Consider the following 15,585-nt stretch of genomic DNA (forward strand, 5'->3'; position numbering starts at 1 on the left):
CAATGTCCCGTATGTATATGTCTATATGTATGCGCATGTATGCGTCTGTATGTGGCATGTAGCATGTATGTATGTACGTAGGTAGGTATGTATGGATTCCCGCTGCCCGGGCTTACTGCGTAGGCAATAACAATTCGTGTGTGAGAGAGGAACTCGGTATGCGCAGAGAAACAACGAAATGGGGGGTCGAGGGGAGATGTCCTTGCACGCACCTGTATTGGGGGCGGGACAGCCAACCGTCTTATAGAGCCGGGCAATTATAAGAGCTTCACCACCCCTGCAATACCGTGATGATAGAGCAGTTTGGGCGTGGTGAGCATATTAGATAGAGCCTGGGCTGCCGGGTCGGGGGAGAGAGAGTGAGGAGGGAAGGGGGACTAGTCTCTCTCGGTCTCGTCTGCCAAACCAGCCAGCCTATGGGGAGCGCACAGCGGGACGATCTCGCAGAGGATACGGCTTGGGCACCAATGCTCCCAGGACTCCCTGGCTACATGCCGTGGGAAGCATAGCGTGTCCAGAGAAAATACGACATGTAGCCAGCGTGCGGCATGAGGCATATAAGGGGACACAAGAGAGCGAGAAGAGACGCGTGAAAATGCCTTGACCCTTCGACCGGAGGAAAGCAAACTGCCTACCCAAGGCGGGCGATGTCGTGATGAGAGAGGCCCGGTGGCAATTCGTTGTTGATAATACTGACCTAGGTACTGTAGCGGATGGCCCTCTGAGACCCCGGACGCTGACCGAAAAAAAAAAAAAAAGGTGCCCACTCACGAGACTCGAATGCCAACACCAGCCAGTAGGCGGTTCCGAATAGGCGGGATGCGGTCCCTCAGGAAGCTGTACGAGGAGAGATAAAAAAAAGAAGTTAAACAAGGGGTCAGGTAGCAGCACTCATGCCGCTCGTGCCCAATGATTAAGGAACTGGAGGGACACCAGCTCGGACAAGGGAAGAAGACGATGGAAGGGAAGTAGCCGTAGTGGAGAAGGGAAAAATCCGCTGCTTGGCTGGCGATGAGGTCAGGGATCCGGCCCAAGCCTGCACTAGGTCTGCAAGTAATATCAAGCCCGTGTGTGGCTGTCGTAGGCCGTCCCTTCGTGGGCTTTCTTCTCTATCGTGCTTCCGCCGTCCGTCCTACAGGACAAGTGCGTGATGCTTCCGTCAGACCAACATTTCTCCAACGCTGCCGTGGAATTGATGACTCGTGTAAATTCCCGCCCGCTTTGGCTGAATCACGCTGGATATTCGTCAATCGATGCAGCTCCCCCCTCCGCCCCCGGGGCCGACCTCACCTGCCTACTTGGGGCAGGAAAGGGGCGGGGTGCGAAGAGAGAGGAGAGCCAAACCCGGTGGGTTGGGGTGCTTTCTCCGTCGTGAGTGCATTGTATGAGCAGAGGATATTGATGGCGAATTCATCCGAGATCAACCCCGAGCGTCAGAGGTAGGCCAGGCTGACCCGGACACGATAGCGCTGGAGGCGAGGCTTGCTAAGGTAACCCCGGACGAGAGCCACCTCGCTCTCTTCACCTAGAGCGGCCTAGGACTGCTGACACACACGAGAGACAGAGCCGTACGGATAGGGCGAGGCGTGTAGAGCTCGCGGAAGTGATGTAGGGATGCGCAATGATGGGTGTGCGTGTGTAGACCCGTCTGCGAGGTGTATGTGGGCACGGAGGCGGATTGGGCGGACGGATGCGGGTGCGTAGGCATAGAAACGATGGATTTTGACAATTCAGCCCTGGCCGCATGAAATGCCAAAAGCTCCAGGAATTATGGCGATGGAAAAAGGCGGTCGGTGGCCGGCACAGATAAGAAAGTACCTATACGTAGTACCTGATGTAACTGCATTGGGTACCTCGCTGTAACATGGCCCCATGGGCTGATGGCACCATCAGTGCGTGTACCTATATGTACCTCCACCGCCTATAGGCAGGCTGTGGCTCAGCCACAACAGGCAAAGGGATGCCCCAATTTCCCCCACCACCGCCGGGTGAGGAGAATTGGTACGGAGAAAGGTACATAGGCACCTAGGTAGAGGCCTAGGTGTGCCTGGGTACATGTCCACCAATGTACTGATAGGTAGGTACCTTAGGTAGTTATGGGGTTCCGTACCTTTATAGTAGGGCTAGCATATTTTAGGTACCTACCCGGTACACGCCCTAGGAATTCCTCGCTATCCATTTCTCGGTGACGTCGCGTACGGCTCTGGCAGAGCCGACAGTTCTCGGGACAACTCCCGCCATAGTGTGCCAGCAGCACCGCTTATTGTCGCCTGATGAATCGATTGATCGGATCGCAGCCTTGTTTCCCTCCTTTTCGTTTTCAACCCGCCATACCCGGCCGTCCCGTTGCGTAGACGCGCGTCGACGCAGCCATGTCGCTCCTCTCCGCCCATTTTGAGCAGATCGCCATATCTTGCCAAGGCATCGACAGTCTCCCGTACGTGTCTACGCCCCCCCGATGCCATCATCCTGTTTGGATCCGCCCCCGGAATAGCTAAATTGGTTAACGCGTGCGCCGCGTAAATAGCTTCCCGCCGCCGAAGATATTCACGAATGCGCTCCTCGCCAACGACGACATCACCTCGCTGATCCGCGACACTGAGGCTCACGAGCGTGCCCTCTTCTCCGTTCCCCCGCCCCCGCCGCCACAACAACCGGCGTCTCAGGACCCCGAGCCCCAGAAGCAGTCCTCGCGCCGGCAGACCGTGTTCAGTGTCGCGTCCGGCGAGGTGACCACGTCCGGCACCGGCGCGACGGGGCGAGCCGTGGGCGGGCCGCGGCGGCACACGGCTGTGGCGGCCGTGCTGGGCGGCCAGCTCCACGACCAGATCCGGCGCAGCGAACGGCGCGGCGGCAAGGAAGACGTCGACGTCGAGATCCTCCTCAAGGGTGCCGAGAAGCTGTGCGGCGTCTACCCGCTGCCGGGCGCGCTCGAGAGGATAGCCGCCCAGCGAGCCAAGTACGCCCACAGCCGCAACACGCTGGCGTATTACGAGGCGAAGGTGGCCGAGCAAGCCGAAGCCCTCGGCCGCATGAACAAAGACCACTGGATGGGCGAAGATGAGGAAGACGAAGACGAAGGCGAAGGCGAAAGGGGCCAAGACGAGGAAGGGGAGATCCTGACGGAAGAGGATTTGCGGAGAGGAGAGGAGGAAATCCGGGAACTAGACAGGAAGAAGCGGGAATTGCAAGAGCGTTTAAAAGCGATGGACAAGGACCTCGGCGGTCTCCTGAATATGTAACGCATAGATACATCTCTATGTCTCACCTACGATTCCCCCCCCCCCTCCAACCCCTCCGACCGACGTGCTTCTTAAACGCCGTCGACCAACTCCGCCAGCCCTTTTCGCTTTCCATAGATATCCGCTCAATTCCCTTGCCTGGCCTTCGCGAAGGCCTCGAGGAACGCCTGGGGATCCTGGGCGCCATCGACCTCGTACTTGCCCTGGATGGTGTAGTGGGGCACGCCGTGGATGTCGTTGGCGTAGGCCTCCTGGACCTCGCGGTCGACCTCGGGGCCGCCCTTGCCAGAGTCGAGCCAGTCCTTGACCTCGGCGCGGTCGATGCCGGCCTTCTCGGCGGCGGCGATCAGGGTGTCGTGGGAGGTGATGTCGCCGTCGCCCTCGAAGTAGGAGCGGAAGAGCTCGAGGACGACGCGGCTCTCGGCGTCGGGGCCCTTGGTCTTGCCGAGCTGGATGACGCGGTGGGAGTCGCGCGTGTTGCCGAGCTTGCCGGCGAAGCTGAAGGTGATGCCCTCCTCGCGCCCGATCAGCGTCAGCCGCTGCTGCATCGCCGCCACCCGGTCCGCCCCGAACCGCTGCGCCATCCGCTCCAGCACCGGGACCCCGACCGTCGGCGACGTCGGGTCCAGGTAGAAGGGGTGCCAGCTGATGGTGAAGGTGTCGTCCTTGCCGCCCGGGTACACCTTGCGATACAAGTCGATGGCCCTGTCGAGCCGCTTCTTGCCCACGTAGCACTGCGCGCGTAGGCGATTCCGGTCGCGTCAGCCAACCAGCCACTTCCGAGCTGCCGAATGTCTTGGAGAGGGGGGTGGGGAAGGGCGGTCTTCCTCAGCCTCGTATAAGGCTAGGTAGGTAGTAGAACTCACCCATGGGCAGACGGTGTCGGATATTATCTTGATGTTGATGTTCGCCATGGTGCGTAGCATTCGCCGTGTGCGGGATGAGCGAGGTATAATTGAAGATGGCTCATGCCTCGAGTTCTGCGACGGCAGTGGTAAGTGTGCATATATATGTGTGCGTTTGTGATCGCCGAGGGGAGGCGACAACGAGATTAGCGAGTATGACAAATCCATCGCGACGCACTGCTTCTGTATCATCCTGGCCCCGCCAACCGCGAGCGAGCGAGGCGTCGACCGCCAGTCCAAGGACGGGTAGTTCGCTGGGAACCATCCACTAAACCCCGGCTAACCACACATGTCATCATCCGCCATCCTGGCTTTGTCTTCTTCGCTGCGACCTTGGCGGTCCGGCTCCGTGTCTCATAGCGCGCCGCCGTATACCTACCTAATGTAGACGTATGTGTATACATACACACAGATACGATACATGCACGCGATCGTTGCCTTGTGTGCGTACTAAGTAGATGGTGCGCGATACACTTGCACTGGCACTCTCGTTCCTCCGTCTATGCCTACTACGCGTACCCCGCCAGGGGTCCAAACGGGATCGCAACCTCCGGAGCGCAAATATGGGCCGAGATCACCCCGAATTCGATTCCTATGCGCCTCCTATTCCCTGCCTCGTCCTCGAGGACGGACCGTACCAGGGGAGCAGCACGACTACGGCCTGGCCCGTGGGCTCGGCGTTCGAGTATCTCCGGGGTCAAGGATCGCGGCGATGTGTACGTCGGCATTGGGCGAATATTATCAGGAGGTCCCGCCCCGGGAGCGCGTCGCATCGCGACCCGGAAGGCCTCATCGTTAATGTAGGTAGGTATATAAGACCAGAGCTTGGATCGCAGTTTCACCCTGTGGGAGGAAGATCAGCGCGAGATGGATACCACTTCGCCCGGTTGTGCTCGTTGGGCGATTGCGTCGGGGCAGCTCCCGATACTCATACCCCCGACTCGAGTTCGGCAACCCCTCTAGGAGGTATCGTCGATATCCGAGAGTCCTCGATCTATTCTCTGCTAATCTGCTTCCCGGCAATGTCCCCGCAGGCCCTCTGCCGCCGACTCCTGAGTCCCTCTTCGAGGCGTCTAGCTTCCGAAAAGCTTCCCGCCCGAATCTCCAAGCTGTCGAGTGGAGGTCACGCCTGTCCCGCCTCGAACCCAGCATAGGTACATGGTGGCGTTCTACACGTTCGCTAAGGATAACCCTGGAACCGCTCCTCCGAGCTGCCTAGGCGGGGTAAGACGGCTGCCTGTCGTAAACGAGGCTCAGCTTTCGCTCGAGAGAAGTCGAAATAACTAGGTAGGTAACTAAACACTTCAGACGCGTTGAAGCAGACGATGGCAGGCAGGTCTCAGCTTCTAGCACTGCTATCTGAGGCTAAATGGCCCGGCGTCCTTCGCAATCTCTGTTAAATATAGGCAAAGTGTAGGAATTGGGTGGGTACAAAAGAAGATATACGTGTTTCAATGTCCTGTTTCCTCTTTCGATCAAGCTACCCAACTGACTGAAAGGGTCTTGGCGAGGAGCGCTCGGTTCGGCCACTTGATGAACGTCGCCCTTGTCAACGTTTGGGAGGCACCAACACAGGTAGTATACAGTTCAGTTTTTGCCTTAATTCTCCGCATCTAGGGTATCAATGCTGTAAAACAAGGGACGTGGAAACCGTAGTTACAGAAAAAGAAGTCTACCCGCACAATAGGGGGTGAAAACATCAAAAACATTAGGATTGCAATGATCGAACCCAGGCTCGAACTGGGGACCTTCAGTGTGTTAGACTGACGTGATAACCAACTACACCATCCGACCGATGTATCCATCCAGAGAGGATCGGACATGCGTTGGAAGCAAGCGGAGTTATTCCGTTTAAGTGCAAAGATTGCATTGCCAAGCTTTGGTATCTACGTATACCTACTTCTTGGGCATATTCAATGGCACTTTTCCCTTCTTTCCTTATCACCAATCGGTTATTTCCCCTTTTCCTTCTTCCTCCTTTTTCACCCAGGTCATCGACGACATGGGCTGTGTACCAACGCCTCCCTTTCTACTTCTGTACCGGGGATTGCCGGGCCTATCTCTATGGGTATATATACGAGGCCATGGCACTACGACTTTCTGACTTGATGTGATCGTTGGATTCTGTCGCATGTTCCCGTCGAGAGGGCTCGGGGTCGTCTAGTAACGTAACCTCTACGACCCCTCGTCCTTCCGATTGCCATCTCTCCTTTCGCCGGCCCGAGGCGGCGTAGTAAGGAAAGGGGAATAACGGGCCGCTGAAGTGTTGATAAGATCTCTACACAACTATACTATTTTGAACGAGTGGTTTGACAGACAGAACCTTCGAGACTACCTCCTATCTCCTATCTGCATAGCTATGCCGTTATCCCTTCGCCTATCCCGCTCTCTCACGGCTTTGGTTGACTTGTGCAACCCCTAGGCTACATTCAGAGGCTCGCCCCCCCGGGCCAATCGGTCAGTTCGCGGCGACCAAGCCGAGCTCCTTGGCGATGATGTCCGCCGCCTTCTCCCCGATCATGAGTGCTGTGTTGTTCGTGTTGGCGCCCACGTTCTCGGGCGCGATGCTGATATCCACGACCTTGAGCCCGCGGACGCCGTGCACGCTGAGGTTCGCGTCGACGACGCCGAGGCGGTCGCGCGGCGCCATCTTGGCCGTGCCTATCGAATGCCACGTCGTCTGGACGTTCTCGCGCAGGTACTGCTCGATGGCCTTGTCGTCCTCCGCCGTGTACACGATGTCGGCGAGGGCCTCCTGCCCCTCGCCTCCGCCCGCCTGCGAAGGCCTCTCCTCCACGGCGGCCGCCGCCGACCCCGCGGGAAAACGAGGGTGCGTCCTCGTCACCTCGCCCCGATAGATGCTCGTGCGCCGCATGATCTCCCGTGCCTTCTTGTACGTCCAGATTTGCGTTTTGATGTCGATCGCGCCGTCACCTTTGAAGAAGCCAAGCTCGAACTCGACTGGGTCGTCGACCTCGGGCCCCGTGATGTGTATATGTCCTCGCGAGAGGGGGTATGCCGCATACGCTGCCGCCGAGACGTATTGCTCAGGGGGCAAGTCAGAAACGGGGGCCAAAGTCCTAACGTGTCGTTAGCGTTGCTTCTCGCGGCTCCCCCTCCCCGGTATCACCGCGCGCTATCTGGCATCGAAGGGCTTTTTTACACATACCCGCTGGCTATCGCTAGGAGCGTGAGCGGTCGGTTAGGCCGATCCTTGTATTCTCTGTCCCACATGGCCCGAAATTCAGGCCCCAGCTCTGCGACATCCGCTTCCGTCGGCCTGAGCTTCGAGGAGAGGTCTATAAAGTTCCATCCGAGATGGGGGTGGTTCTGGGCTTTAGCCTCCTCCACGGACAACCTTCCATTAATCAGGGCGTCGCATGTCTCGTGCGGCTCTAGAGATGTCCGGTATAGGTACTGCACCAGGTGGTGGTCCTGATAGTTGCTCCCTACGCCGGGGAGGTCTTCGACTAAGGGAACCCCGGCCCGGCCCAGCACCTCCCTAGCGCCGATTCCGGATCGCTCCAGCACGGACGGCGTGGCGCAGGCGCCGCAAGATACTACAACGAGCTTGCGGGCTTTGACGGTTTGCTTCGGATGCGGCGCTGAGCTAGAGTGAACGCTGAGCCGCGAGGTGGGCACGATCTCTACTCCGCAAGCGCGCTTGTCCTCGTCGAACAGAACACGTACGACACTTGATTCCACCAGGACGTGCAGGTTAGGATGTAAGCCGTCGCGCAGCCGGGGATGCAAGTACGCGTGCGCCGTGTCTGAGCGCCTGCCTTCGGGCGAGATGTAGCGAAGCCAGCGCTGGAAGCCGTTGTTGGTGTCGAGGTTTTGTAGGTCGACGATTTCCGGGATTCCGACCTGCGCCGCGGCGCGTAGCCACTCGTCCTCCAAACGCGTGCTGCGGAATGTGCCTCCGGACACTTGTATCGGGCCATCGGAGCCGTGGTGCTTTGGGTCGCCAGGGCCATGGTAGGTCTCAAGCTGCGGGGAGATCGCCACGATTAGCCCTACGTTGCTTAGTTGCTCGGGGCCACGCAGCAGATCGCCTACGTACCTTGTTAAGATACGGCCACAGCTCGTCCGCGGTCCACCCTGGGGTTTCCCACGCGTCGTAATCATCGCGTTGGGCTCGTGTGTACCTACTAGCCGCATAAATCGTACGGAACGGAAAAGGATCGGTGCTACCGGAGACTGGGCAGCCTTTCCATTTCAACACCCAAAGCTGACCACCCTCTTTTGTCACCATATTAGTACTCACATCATGAAGTTTATGGACGATCCGCCGCCGAGCACCCCTCCCGAGGGGACGATGCGTTCTATGTTGCCAAGGTCCTTCGACTTGACCGTCTTGTGGAAAATCGCTGTCTCGGATCCAGGGAAGAGGTGGGAGGCGTACATCGCCGGCGTCACGATAGTAGGGTCCTCGTAGTTATCACGGCCACCCTCGATGACTAAGATCGATAGCTGCGGGTCGGCCGCGGACAGGCGACCGGCTAAGATACATCCTGCCGTGCCCCCTACGAATTGTCCCTGGTTAGCCCCGAGGACGCCACTAGTGCAGCACGATCAACTTGCCGCCGGCAATAATAACATCCACCTCCTCGATATTCGGGTTCAGCTTTCGGTACAAGCCCATTGTGTCTCGGGGACTTTAGAGATGCGGCTTTGGTTATTGGATGGTCTGGGAGAGTTGTTAGGGGTGGCGTTGGGGGGAGGGGGGGTTGTTATTATACAATTAGGGGGGGGGGGGGGGAGATTTCCAGGGAGCACCGTATGTGGCCGTCCACGATCTGACAAAGGACTTGCTTGACACTTAGATCCATTTTAACAACACTCTATGCGGCGCAAGCCCCCCCCCCCCCCGTAGTTTGTTTAGTCATGAGGCACACCTCCCCCGCTTAGGACTGTTCTCTGTGATCGTCTGATGCTACGGCACTTCACAGATGAGCCCTTGGCCTCGGAACCTATCTCGGGGAGATCACGGGACATACCGTAATATCATCGGCCATTGGTTTCCGTAGGCGTAGCCGGATGCGGGCTGCGAGGACTAGGTGCCCTTGATGCATATTATGTCTCCAAGGCCTTGTTCTATAGGGGTCTCTTTAACCGCAGTTCGGCATCTAGCTATAAAGCGGTGAAGCTCCGAGCGTACAACCATCGACGACTAACGAGGACTAGAGGCGAGATTTGGCCATCAGTTTCCGCTAGAGGCGATACCAGGAAGGGTTTAGAATCTGGGGTTGCACATCTTCTCCACGCCGCCAAGTTATCGAGACAGCACGCTGCAGTTTTCATTGGGCGACGCTTCGGTTTTGATGAGTGAGATGGCAACCAAGGGGTGTCATAAAAGCCACAATATAATATGCCAAGGGAACCGGGCATCCTTTTAGTCTGTACCAATGAGATGGTGCATGGTTCGTGGTGCAGGCGATGTGACGGGCAGAACAGGAACCTGCATGAGACAGCGAGGAGGGCCGCGATCGACCATAATACGACGGCAAGGGAGTGAGTTCTCCTGGACCTGCGGAAGTGTCCCGTAACCACACCCGGAATACTAGGAAGCGAAACCAGAGCCGATTGGGAGAAAATAAAGCCACAGCCAGAAGCCTAGCACCACAACCCTTAGATACAGCAGGATCGGTCTACTAGACTGGCTCGCTATACATCGGGACTTGCCCACGGGTGAGAAACCATGCGCGACTCGGAAATCCCCCCCTCCCCTTCTTCTCCGAGCGACGGGAGGGTCGTGTGATTGACACCGGTAATACCGCTGCTGCTCGTCAGCAGCGGTCGCCTCTGATCGGGAGGGCGTGAGCTGTGCCGAGCGCGTCGATGTCGGCGAGGGGGAGTAGATGATATAGAGCAATACTAGGGATTTCGTAAACAGCAGTACTAAGTAATATCTTACCCACCGCCCCGGAGCTAGTACGGCTTAGATTCACGGCTGATTAAAGGGAAAAAGTATACCGGGTACGCATGTTCTAGACCGTGATCCCCATAGCACTTCGATATTCGCTATTACTAAGTAGTCTAAGGCAGAAAACGCCGATGTTTTCAAAACTCAGAAGTCAGGTTGGTTCGGATTATACCGGCGGTCCCCGTCCTAGCGATTGGCCAGGACTTGGCATATCAGCACGCACGTATAGACTGGACGGCGGTGTCTGTCCCCGGCTCAATGTTGTCTCTTGATGTGCTGACTAGACCGATACTGTCGGTGCCTAGAAACTGGGGTCAGGATCCGGGCTCTCCGGATTCGATGGCTTGGAAAAGGCCGATTTTAGAAGATATAGGAATCGTGAGCTGAACGCCCATCACTTTAGACTAGCTGTTCGATAACTGCCGTGCTCACATACTACGCCTACCTCCCCTATTACCCCTCTCCAAGCCCCGAAGCAGAGGCCCCCCAGCCTACGACCCCGAGGCAATAAATATTGCTGAAGAAATGACTATCCCGTATCCGTACCGGCATACATTGACTAGAGTTGGAGATTCGTACGGCCCTATACCGTAATAGTGGACTGTATAGGCCGCCCAGCATAGCCAACACGAAGCCCCCTGGAAGGCCAAGGGGGGACTCGGAGATAAGAAGAGGAAGAATAGGTTAGAGCAGAATCGCTTACTGCAACAGCCCCTTTTTGGTATGTCATTCCACGCCCTCCCGGAGATTTGTCTGCGTGTAAGTAAGCCAGGAAATAATAGGCGCTCATAATTATATCTCATTGAAGCAGACTACCTGGCCGACCAACCTTCGTGCGCGTTTTATTTCGAGGGTCAAGTCGCCGGCAATAAATATTAACTAGGTACCTGCAACTGCGGGGCTTTTTTCTTCCCAAGAGGTATCGTTGTTTTATTCCCAGACCAGCATCGCTAATAGCCCATGAGTCCCCTCGGACCGGGGGGGGCACCCCCATTTCCTCTCCCATCCCCCCTCACTTTCCTCTCCTGTCCACCCTCACGATTCAACATCTCACCTTCAGCGTCAGCCCGGCCTTGCTCACCCTCGCGACGACGAAGCTGACGAAGCCGATGAGCGTCATGCAGGCGGCCCAGGCCTGGGCGTGCTTGAACTGGCCGGCGTGGGCGGCCTGGATGGCGCCGCCGATGGGCGGGCCGGTGAGGGACGCGAACGAGGAGATGCTGAAGACCATGCCGAGCCGCGTGCCGACCATGTCGAGCCTGTCGGTGATGCTGGCGACCGTGGTCGGCGTGAGGCACTGGAAGCTGCCCGACATGACCCCGTAGAAGCATGTGAACACGTACAGCCCCGGGATGCTGTCGACTGCGAGCCACGAGAACGCCACGACCGCCCAGCAGAGGGTCACCGGCGTGACCACGTTGATCGGCCCGATCCGGTCCGCGATCAGCGGCGGTATCACCCGGAAGACGATGCCGGCTCCGTTGATTAGGATGACCATGACCGACGCCTCCGAGTAGGGGAGGCCTAATATCTCCCTGCCGTACGATGCAATCTGCTGCCGCGTGAGCACATTCCCGTCTGAGGATGCTAGGGGAAAGGGAGAAGGGGGGGAGGGGGGCTACTCACGTAGTAGAAGGTAAAGTAATTGCTCATCGACGTGGCGAATATCCCAACCGTCACGCCGTTGTATACGAGCTCGCGGAAGGCAGTAAAATCGATGATGGGACCGGATTTGCGGGGCGGCAAGCGGGGGCGCATGAAGGTGAAGACGACGGAGAGGCAGGCGAGGTTGATGAAGGCGAGCACCCTCGCGGTCCAGGCGAAGCCGAGCGTGGGCAGCAGCTGCCTGACGACGACGGGGTAGATCATGCCGCCGGCGGAGTTGCCGGTGGTGGCGAGGCCGACGGCGAAGCCGCGGCGCTTGCTGAAGTAGGTGGCGACGAGGGCGAGGGAGGGGGTGAAGAAAATGCCGCTGCCGATGCCGGTGAGGACGCCCTGGGTGAGCATGAGGGACCAGTACTGGGTGGAGATGCTCATGAGGAACATGCCGACGACCTGGATGACGGCGCCGACGAGGAAGGTGGGCAGGAAGAGGCCCGCGTCCAGCAGCCGGCCCGAGAAGACGCTGATGATGAGGCAGAACCAGATCTGCACCGACCCGATCCACGAGACCGTCGACGGCGACTGCGGGAGCACTGTCGTGTAGTAGGCCTGGAAGCTGCCGAACGAGTTAACCCATCCCCAGGTTGTGAATATGACCAGCCAGCCCACTGTCTCTCGCGTTAGCAAACCCGCGCGCGCGACACTTCTGGAGTAGGTCGGGGAGCTCGACAGCTCGCACGAGGAGTCTACGGCTCGCAAGTAGGCTCTAGGGGGGAAAGGTATCCGCCTGCTCCTCCCTTTCCTCTTTCTCTCTCATTTAGAATAATAGGGAGGGGGGGGAGGGAAGGGGAAAGAAGACTGTGTAAAAAACGAATAAATAGGGGAGTGGTATAAGGGGGAGGGTGATCACAAAGGCTTGCATACTCGCGACTTGCGTCCAGGCGTTGAGGCCGCCGTCGGGCGGCGGCGGCGGCTCAGGCCATGTCCTCGTAGTCATGCGCGAGGCGACGCGGGCGAGAACGTTGCTGGTCGTCCTCCTCAGGTCCTCGGAGATCCTCGAGGCCCGGTCTCTGGTTTGCGTTCTCTGCACGGGCAGGGATTCGTCCTTGGCGACTCCCGCCCGGGTCGCGTCGGCGTCGGCGCCATCGCCGTCGTGCGAGGAAGACGTGCGGGACCCGCCGTCGTCGTGGGACTCGTCCGGCGCGGCGTGAGGCTTCTCGCCGACTTCGTGGTCGCGGACCTGGCTCGCCATGGCCGGCGGTGTTCGCTTTCAATGCGAGGGCGATGCTTGGGGTTATTGCAACGGTCGGCACAGCAGCCGGTTCAGTAGTTGCGGCTGAGGCGGGTGCTGGTGTGGTCGAGGGTCGGGTAAGCAGCAGAATTCCGTGAAGCCTAACGCGGCGGTGATAACCATCTCAAAAGCGAAAATTGACTGGACATGGAGGGAAAGCGACATGAAAGAAATTTCTCTAATACGAGGCGAATCCTACTACTGACATAGACCGTCTCACCGCTCCGTCTTCGGCCTCATTTGACCAAGTTATTACCCAAGGGACTTTGATAACGCAACTTGCGAGCCCCCTCCTCTTCCCCAAAAGCTCAGTGCGAGCCCATCGACAGGCCCTGAGCACGGTGCCGACTGTCTTCACTGTGGAGCCAACGTGCAGGCATCCGGTGTGAAGGGGAGACCGGAACGGATCGAGGCGATCGTCGAGAGACTACGTAGCAAAGGGAGAAGTCGATGATCCTCGTGCCTCGCCATTGGGCAGAGGCGGTCGACGTCGGACCGGGTCGCTGCGAGGTCGCCAACCAGCCCAACTGGTCCCCCTGTACCTCACCCAAACCTCTAACCGGAGGGTTGATCAACCCCAGACTCTCGTCTCTCAACCTTGCTCGCAAGGGTTGTTTGGGCGATTGGGCCCTTCCGTTTCGTCCCAACAGCCCCCAGGCGACGGCATGAATTGTTGGCCGTCACAACAAGACGCGAACCTCAAGCAGCCTAGCCGGATTCGTCTGGGGGGGACAAGCGGATGTGCGCCGTCGAAGCCGGGCGACATCCACCAGCCAGAGCCAGCCCGTAGCCTCCTGCAGCCCGACCTCCGAGTCGGCGCGGATCCCCCAGCACGCCGGCCGCTTTACGTAAACCCTGAGCATCGCAGGGCCCTGGGAGCATTATGAGAGATTGTGCGGGCGGTGAGGGGGCCCCACGTAGCACGCCGGCGCGAGGACGAGGACAAAGAGCTTTCGATCTCTCTCTTGTCTGCTCCAATCGCTGTCGGCGGAATATATCACAGGAATGTCGTATCAGTATGGCTCTCTCTGCCTGGCCGGATACTACCTGGTCAGTCCACAAGCCGCGTGGTGTCGGTAATATTACGTGCGTACACCCGTGCGTGGCTTCGAATCCATGTCTCTCTGCTGCCGTCTTGAGACATGTCGTTGGTCGTCACGTACCTAGGCGCGATACCGACCGAGCCGAGAACCCGCGAATATCTGACGACAGCGCCAGCTTAGAATGGGAAATGTGGGCTTCTCCGGCGTGGCACCTCAACGTGTTGGTCTACGGCCGCTCGATTGGCGATAGCACGCCGACTTATACCTACCTGCCTGGGTGCCCTCACCTCGGCGCGTGGAGAGAAAGGGAAACGGACGTGGGAGAGAGAACGAGACGCGAGCAGACATACCGATAGCTGGAGATGCGAGGGGCGACACGAGAGATAACAATTATGTAAAATAACAATTCCATGTCGTCCGAAATCGCATTCGTTATCTCTGCATCTCGGTGTGGCCATGTTGGTAATCTCTTGTTGCTGTCTGTCCAGCTCTCCGCTCTTCTCCTCATTCGGGGTCTTGCTACCACCCCGGGGGGGGGGGGTTTGGTTCTATTTGCCGTGGTAAAGCCTCCCTTGCTTACCGTGGCACGACAACGGTTCCTCACCCGTCTGCTCGAGACATACACCGAGCTTCGGCCTATCCCCGGCCGAGCCTGTCTCATCTCATCCCCTTAGTTCATCCGTCGTCTACTCATGCATATACATATCTCCTTTGGGGGGGGGGGGGGGTACTTTCAAACCGCTTAGCTTGTACAAGAATCCCGTCCTTGAATGCTGGAATTCTTCAACGTGTTCTAGCGAGCACCTAGTCGCCGAGGCTTAGGCGGGGCCGAACTGCTTCCCTTATCTCCCTTTCATATAGGGGATCCTCTCGACCCCAGAACCAAAAAGATCTGCACCCAAAGTCAGTGCGCAGGTGCTTGACCTGGGTCCTGGTCCTGACGAGACTTCAAAAGAACACCCGGCCGACCAGAACCAGCGCTTCAGGTCGCAGACGAGCTGGCCGTCCAGGTACATATGTAATAGGCTGGTGTTAGGCAGACTGGGAACACGAAACACCAACGCTGCCACGCCAGATGCGCTTCGCTGGAATCAATATTAGTCTAGTCTTTCGCTCTCTCCCCCATGCAACCCCTTTTCAGCGCTTTACCGAATCGAAACCCTGGACCAACTTGGGGCCTTCGCTAGTATTATTTTTGGATACACCCTTGACCTAAAGTATGTAAGTCTGGGGAATCACAATATTAAGTAGTTCCACGATGCGCATGTATACTGCGTTAGGCAGTACTATACAGTACGATGTATGTTACGTTGAATAGCGAGACAAGTTGGGGTCGGGGTTTGTCCTGTCCTCTCCCTCCACAGCCACCCGACCTCACGGTAGAGAGATGGTACCCGAGTGTGCCTGGTGACCAATAGGGGAATACACCTGGAGATGCTTGTTCTTCGACACGCTACGCCAGGGATGGCGAGCCCACCCCTGGACAGGATGGGGATATAACGTGGGCGAAAGAAAGAGGCGGAGGAGCGGGACACCCGCTTACCTAGCCCGAAACCCTCTAGCCGTCGTCCTCGGC

At 58.0% G+C, this 15,585-nt stretch overlaps 6 protein-coding genes and 1 non-coding gene across 7 annotated transcripts; 3 read left to right on the forward strand and 4 right to left on the reverse strand.

Annotated features, from left to right (window-relative positions):
• Positions 1 to 813: 813 nt before the first annotated feature.
• GGS23DRAFT_508673 (uncharacterized protein) lies at positions 814 to 1,741 on the forward strand. Its single transcript, XM_051514530.1, has 2 exons — positions 814 to 1,439; positions 1,565 to 1,741. Exons 1-2 carry the CDS (start codon positions 1,012 to 1,014, stop codon positions 1,590 to 1,592), a joined length of 456 nt encoding a protein of 151 aa, XP_051372354.1. The 5' UTR covers positions 814 to 1,011; the 3' UTR covers positions 1,593 to 1,741.
• A 241-nt stretch (positions 1,742 to 1,982) lies between these two features.
• On the forward strand, positions 1,983 to 3,250 carry GGS23DRAFT_508685 (DASH complex, subunit Spc34). The gene is made up of 2 exons (XM_051514531.1): positions 1,983 to 2,437; positions 2,528 to 3,250. The coding sequence occupies exons 1-2, from the start codon at positions 2,373 to 2,375 to the stop codon at positions 3,240 to 3,242; spliced, it is 780 nt and encodes a 259-aa protein (XP_051372355.1). The 5' UTR covers positions 1,983 to 2,372; the 3' UTR covers positions 3,243 to 3,250.
• A 117-nt stretch (positions 3,251 to 3,367) lies between these two features.
• GGS23DRAFT_596151 (DSBA oxidoreductase) lies at positions 3,368 to 4,156 on the reverse strand (the record flags this gene model as incomplete). The annotated part of the gene is made up of 2 exons (XM_051518440.1): positions 3,368 to 3,976; positions 4,109 to 4,156. 2 exons carry the CDS (start codon positions 4,154 to 4,156, stop codon positions 3,368 to 3,370), a joined length of 657 nt encoding a protein of 218 aa, XP_051372356.1.
• A 316-nt stretch (positions 4,157 to 4,472) lies between these two features.
• On the forward strand, positions 4,473 to 5,530 carry GGS23DRAFT_508356 (uncharacterized protein). Its single transcript, XM_051514529.1, has one exon. The coding sequence runs from the start codon at positions 4,606 to 4,608 to the stop codon at positions 5,299 to 5,301; it is 696 nt and encodes a 231-aa protein (XP_051372357.1). The 5' UTR covers positions 4,473 to 4,605; the 3' UTR covers positions 5,302 to 5,530.
• A 337-nt stretch (positions 5,531 to 5,867) lies between these two features.
• GGS23DRAFT_t49 lies at positions 5,868 to 5,941 on the reverse strand. The gene has a single exon. It is a non-coding gene; the product is annotated as a tRNA-Val (tRNA).
• Positions 5,942 to 6,098: 157 nt separating this feature from the next.
• On the reverse strand, positions 6,099 to 8,865 carry GGS23DRAFT_564776 (putative alcohol oxidase). The gene is made up of 4 exons (XM_051516162.1): positions 8,415 to 8,865; positions 8,211 to 8,295; positions 7,317 to 8,137; positions 6,099 to 7,227 (listed from the first exon to the last, which is right to left on the reverse strand). The coding sequence occupies exons 1-4, from the start codon at positions 8,552 to 8,554 to the stop codon at positions 6,606 to 6,608; spliced, it is 1,668 nt and encodes a 555-aa protein (XP_051372358.1). The 5' UTR covers positions 8,555 to 8,865; the 3' UTR covers positions 6,099 to 6,605.
• A 2,130-nt stretch (positions 8,866 to 10,995) lies between these two features.
• On the reverse strand, positions 10,996 to 13,279 carry GGS23DRAFT_508728 (MFS general substrate transporter). Its single transcript, XM_051514532.1, has 3 exons — positions 12,600 to 13,279; positions 11,700 to 12,343; positions 10,996 to 11,625 (listed from the first exon to the last, which is right to left on the reverse strand). The coding sequence occupies exons 1-3, from the start codon at positions 12,925 to 12,927 to the stop codon at positions 11,116 to 11,118; spliced, it is 1,482 nt and encodes a 493-aa protein (XP_051372359.1). The 5' UTR covers positions 12,928 to 13,279; the 3' UTR covers positions 10,996 to 11,115.
• Between the last annotated feature and the right edge of the window lie 2,306 nt (positions 13,280 to 15,585).

The sequence above is a fragment of the Durotheca rogersii genome (genome assembly GCF_024521655.1).
Source record: "Durotheca rogersii strain YMJ 92031201 chromosome Unknown GGS23scaffold_8, whole genome shotgun sequence".
NCBI classification, from domain to species: Eukaryota; Fungi; Ascomycota; class Sordariomycetes; order Xylariales; family Xylariaceae; genus Durotheca; species Durotheca rogersii.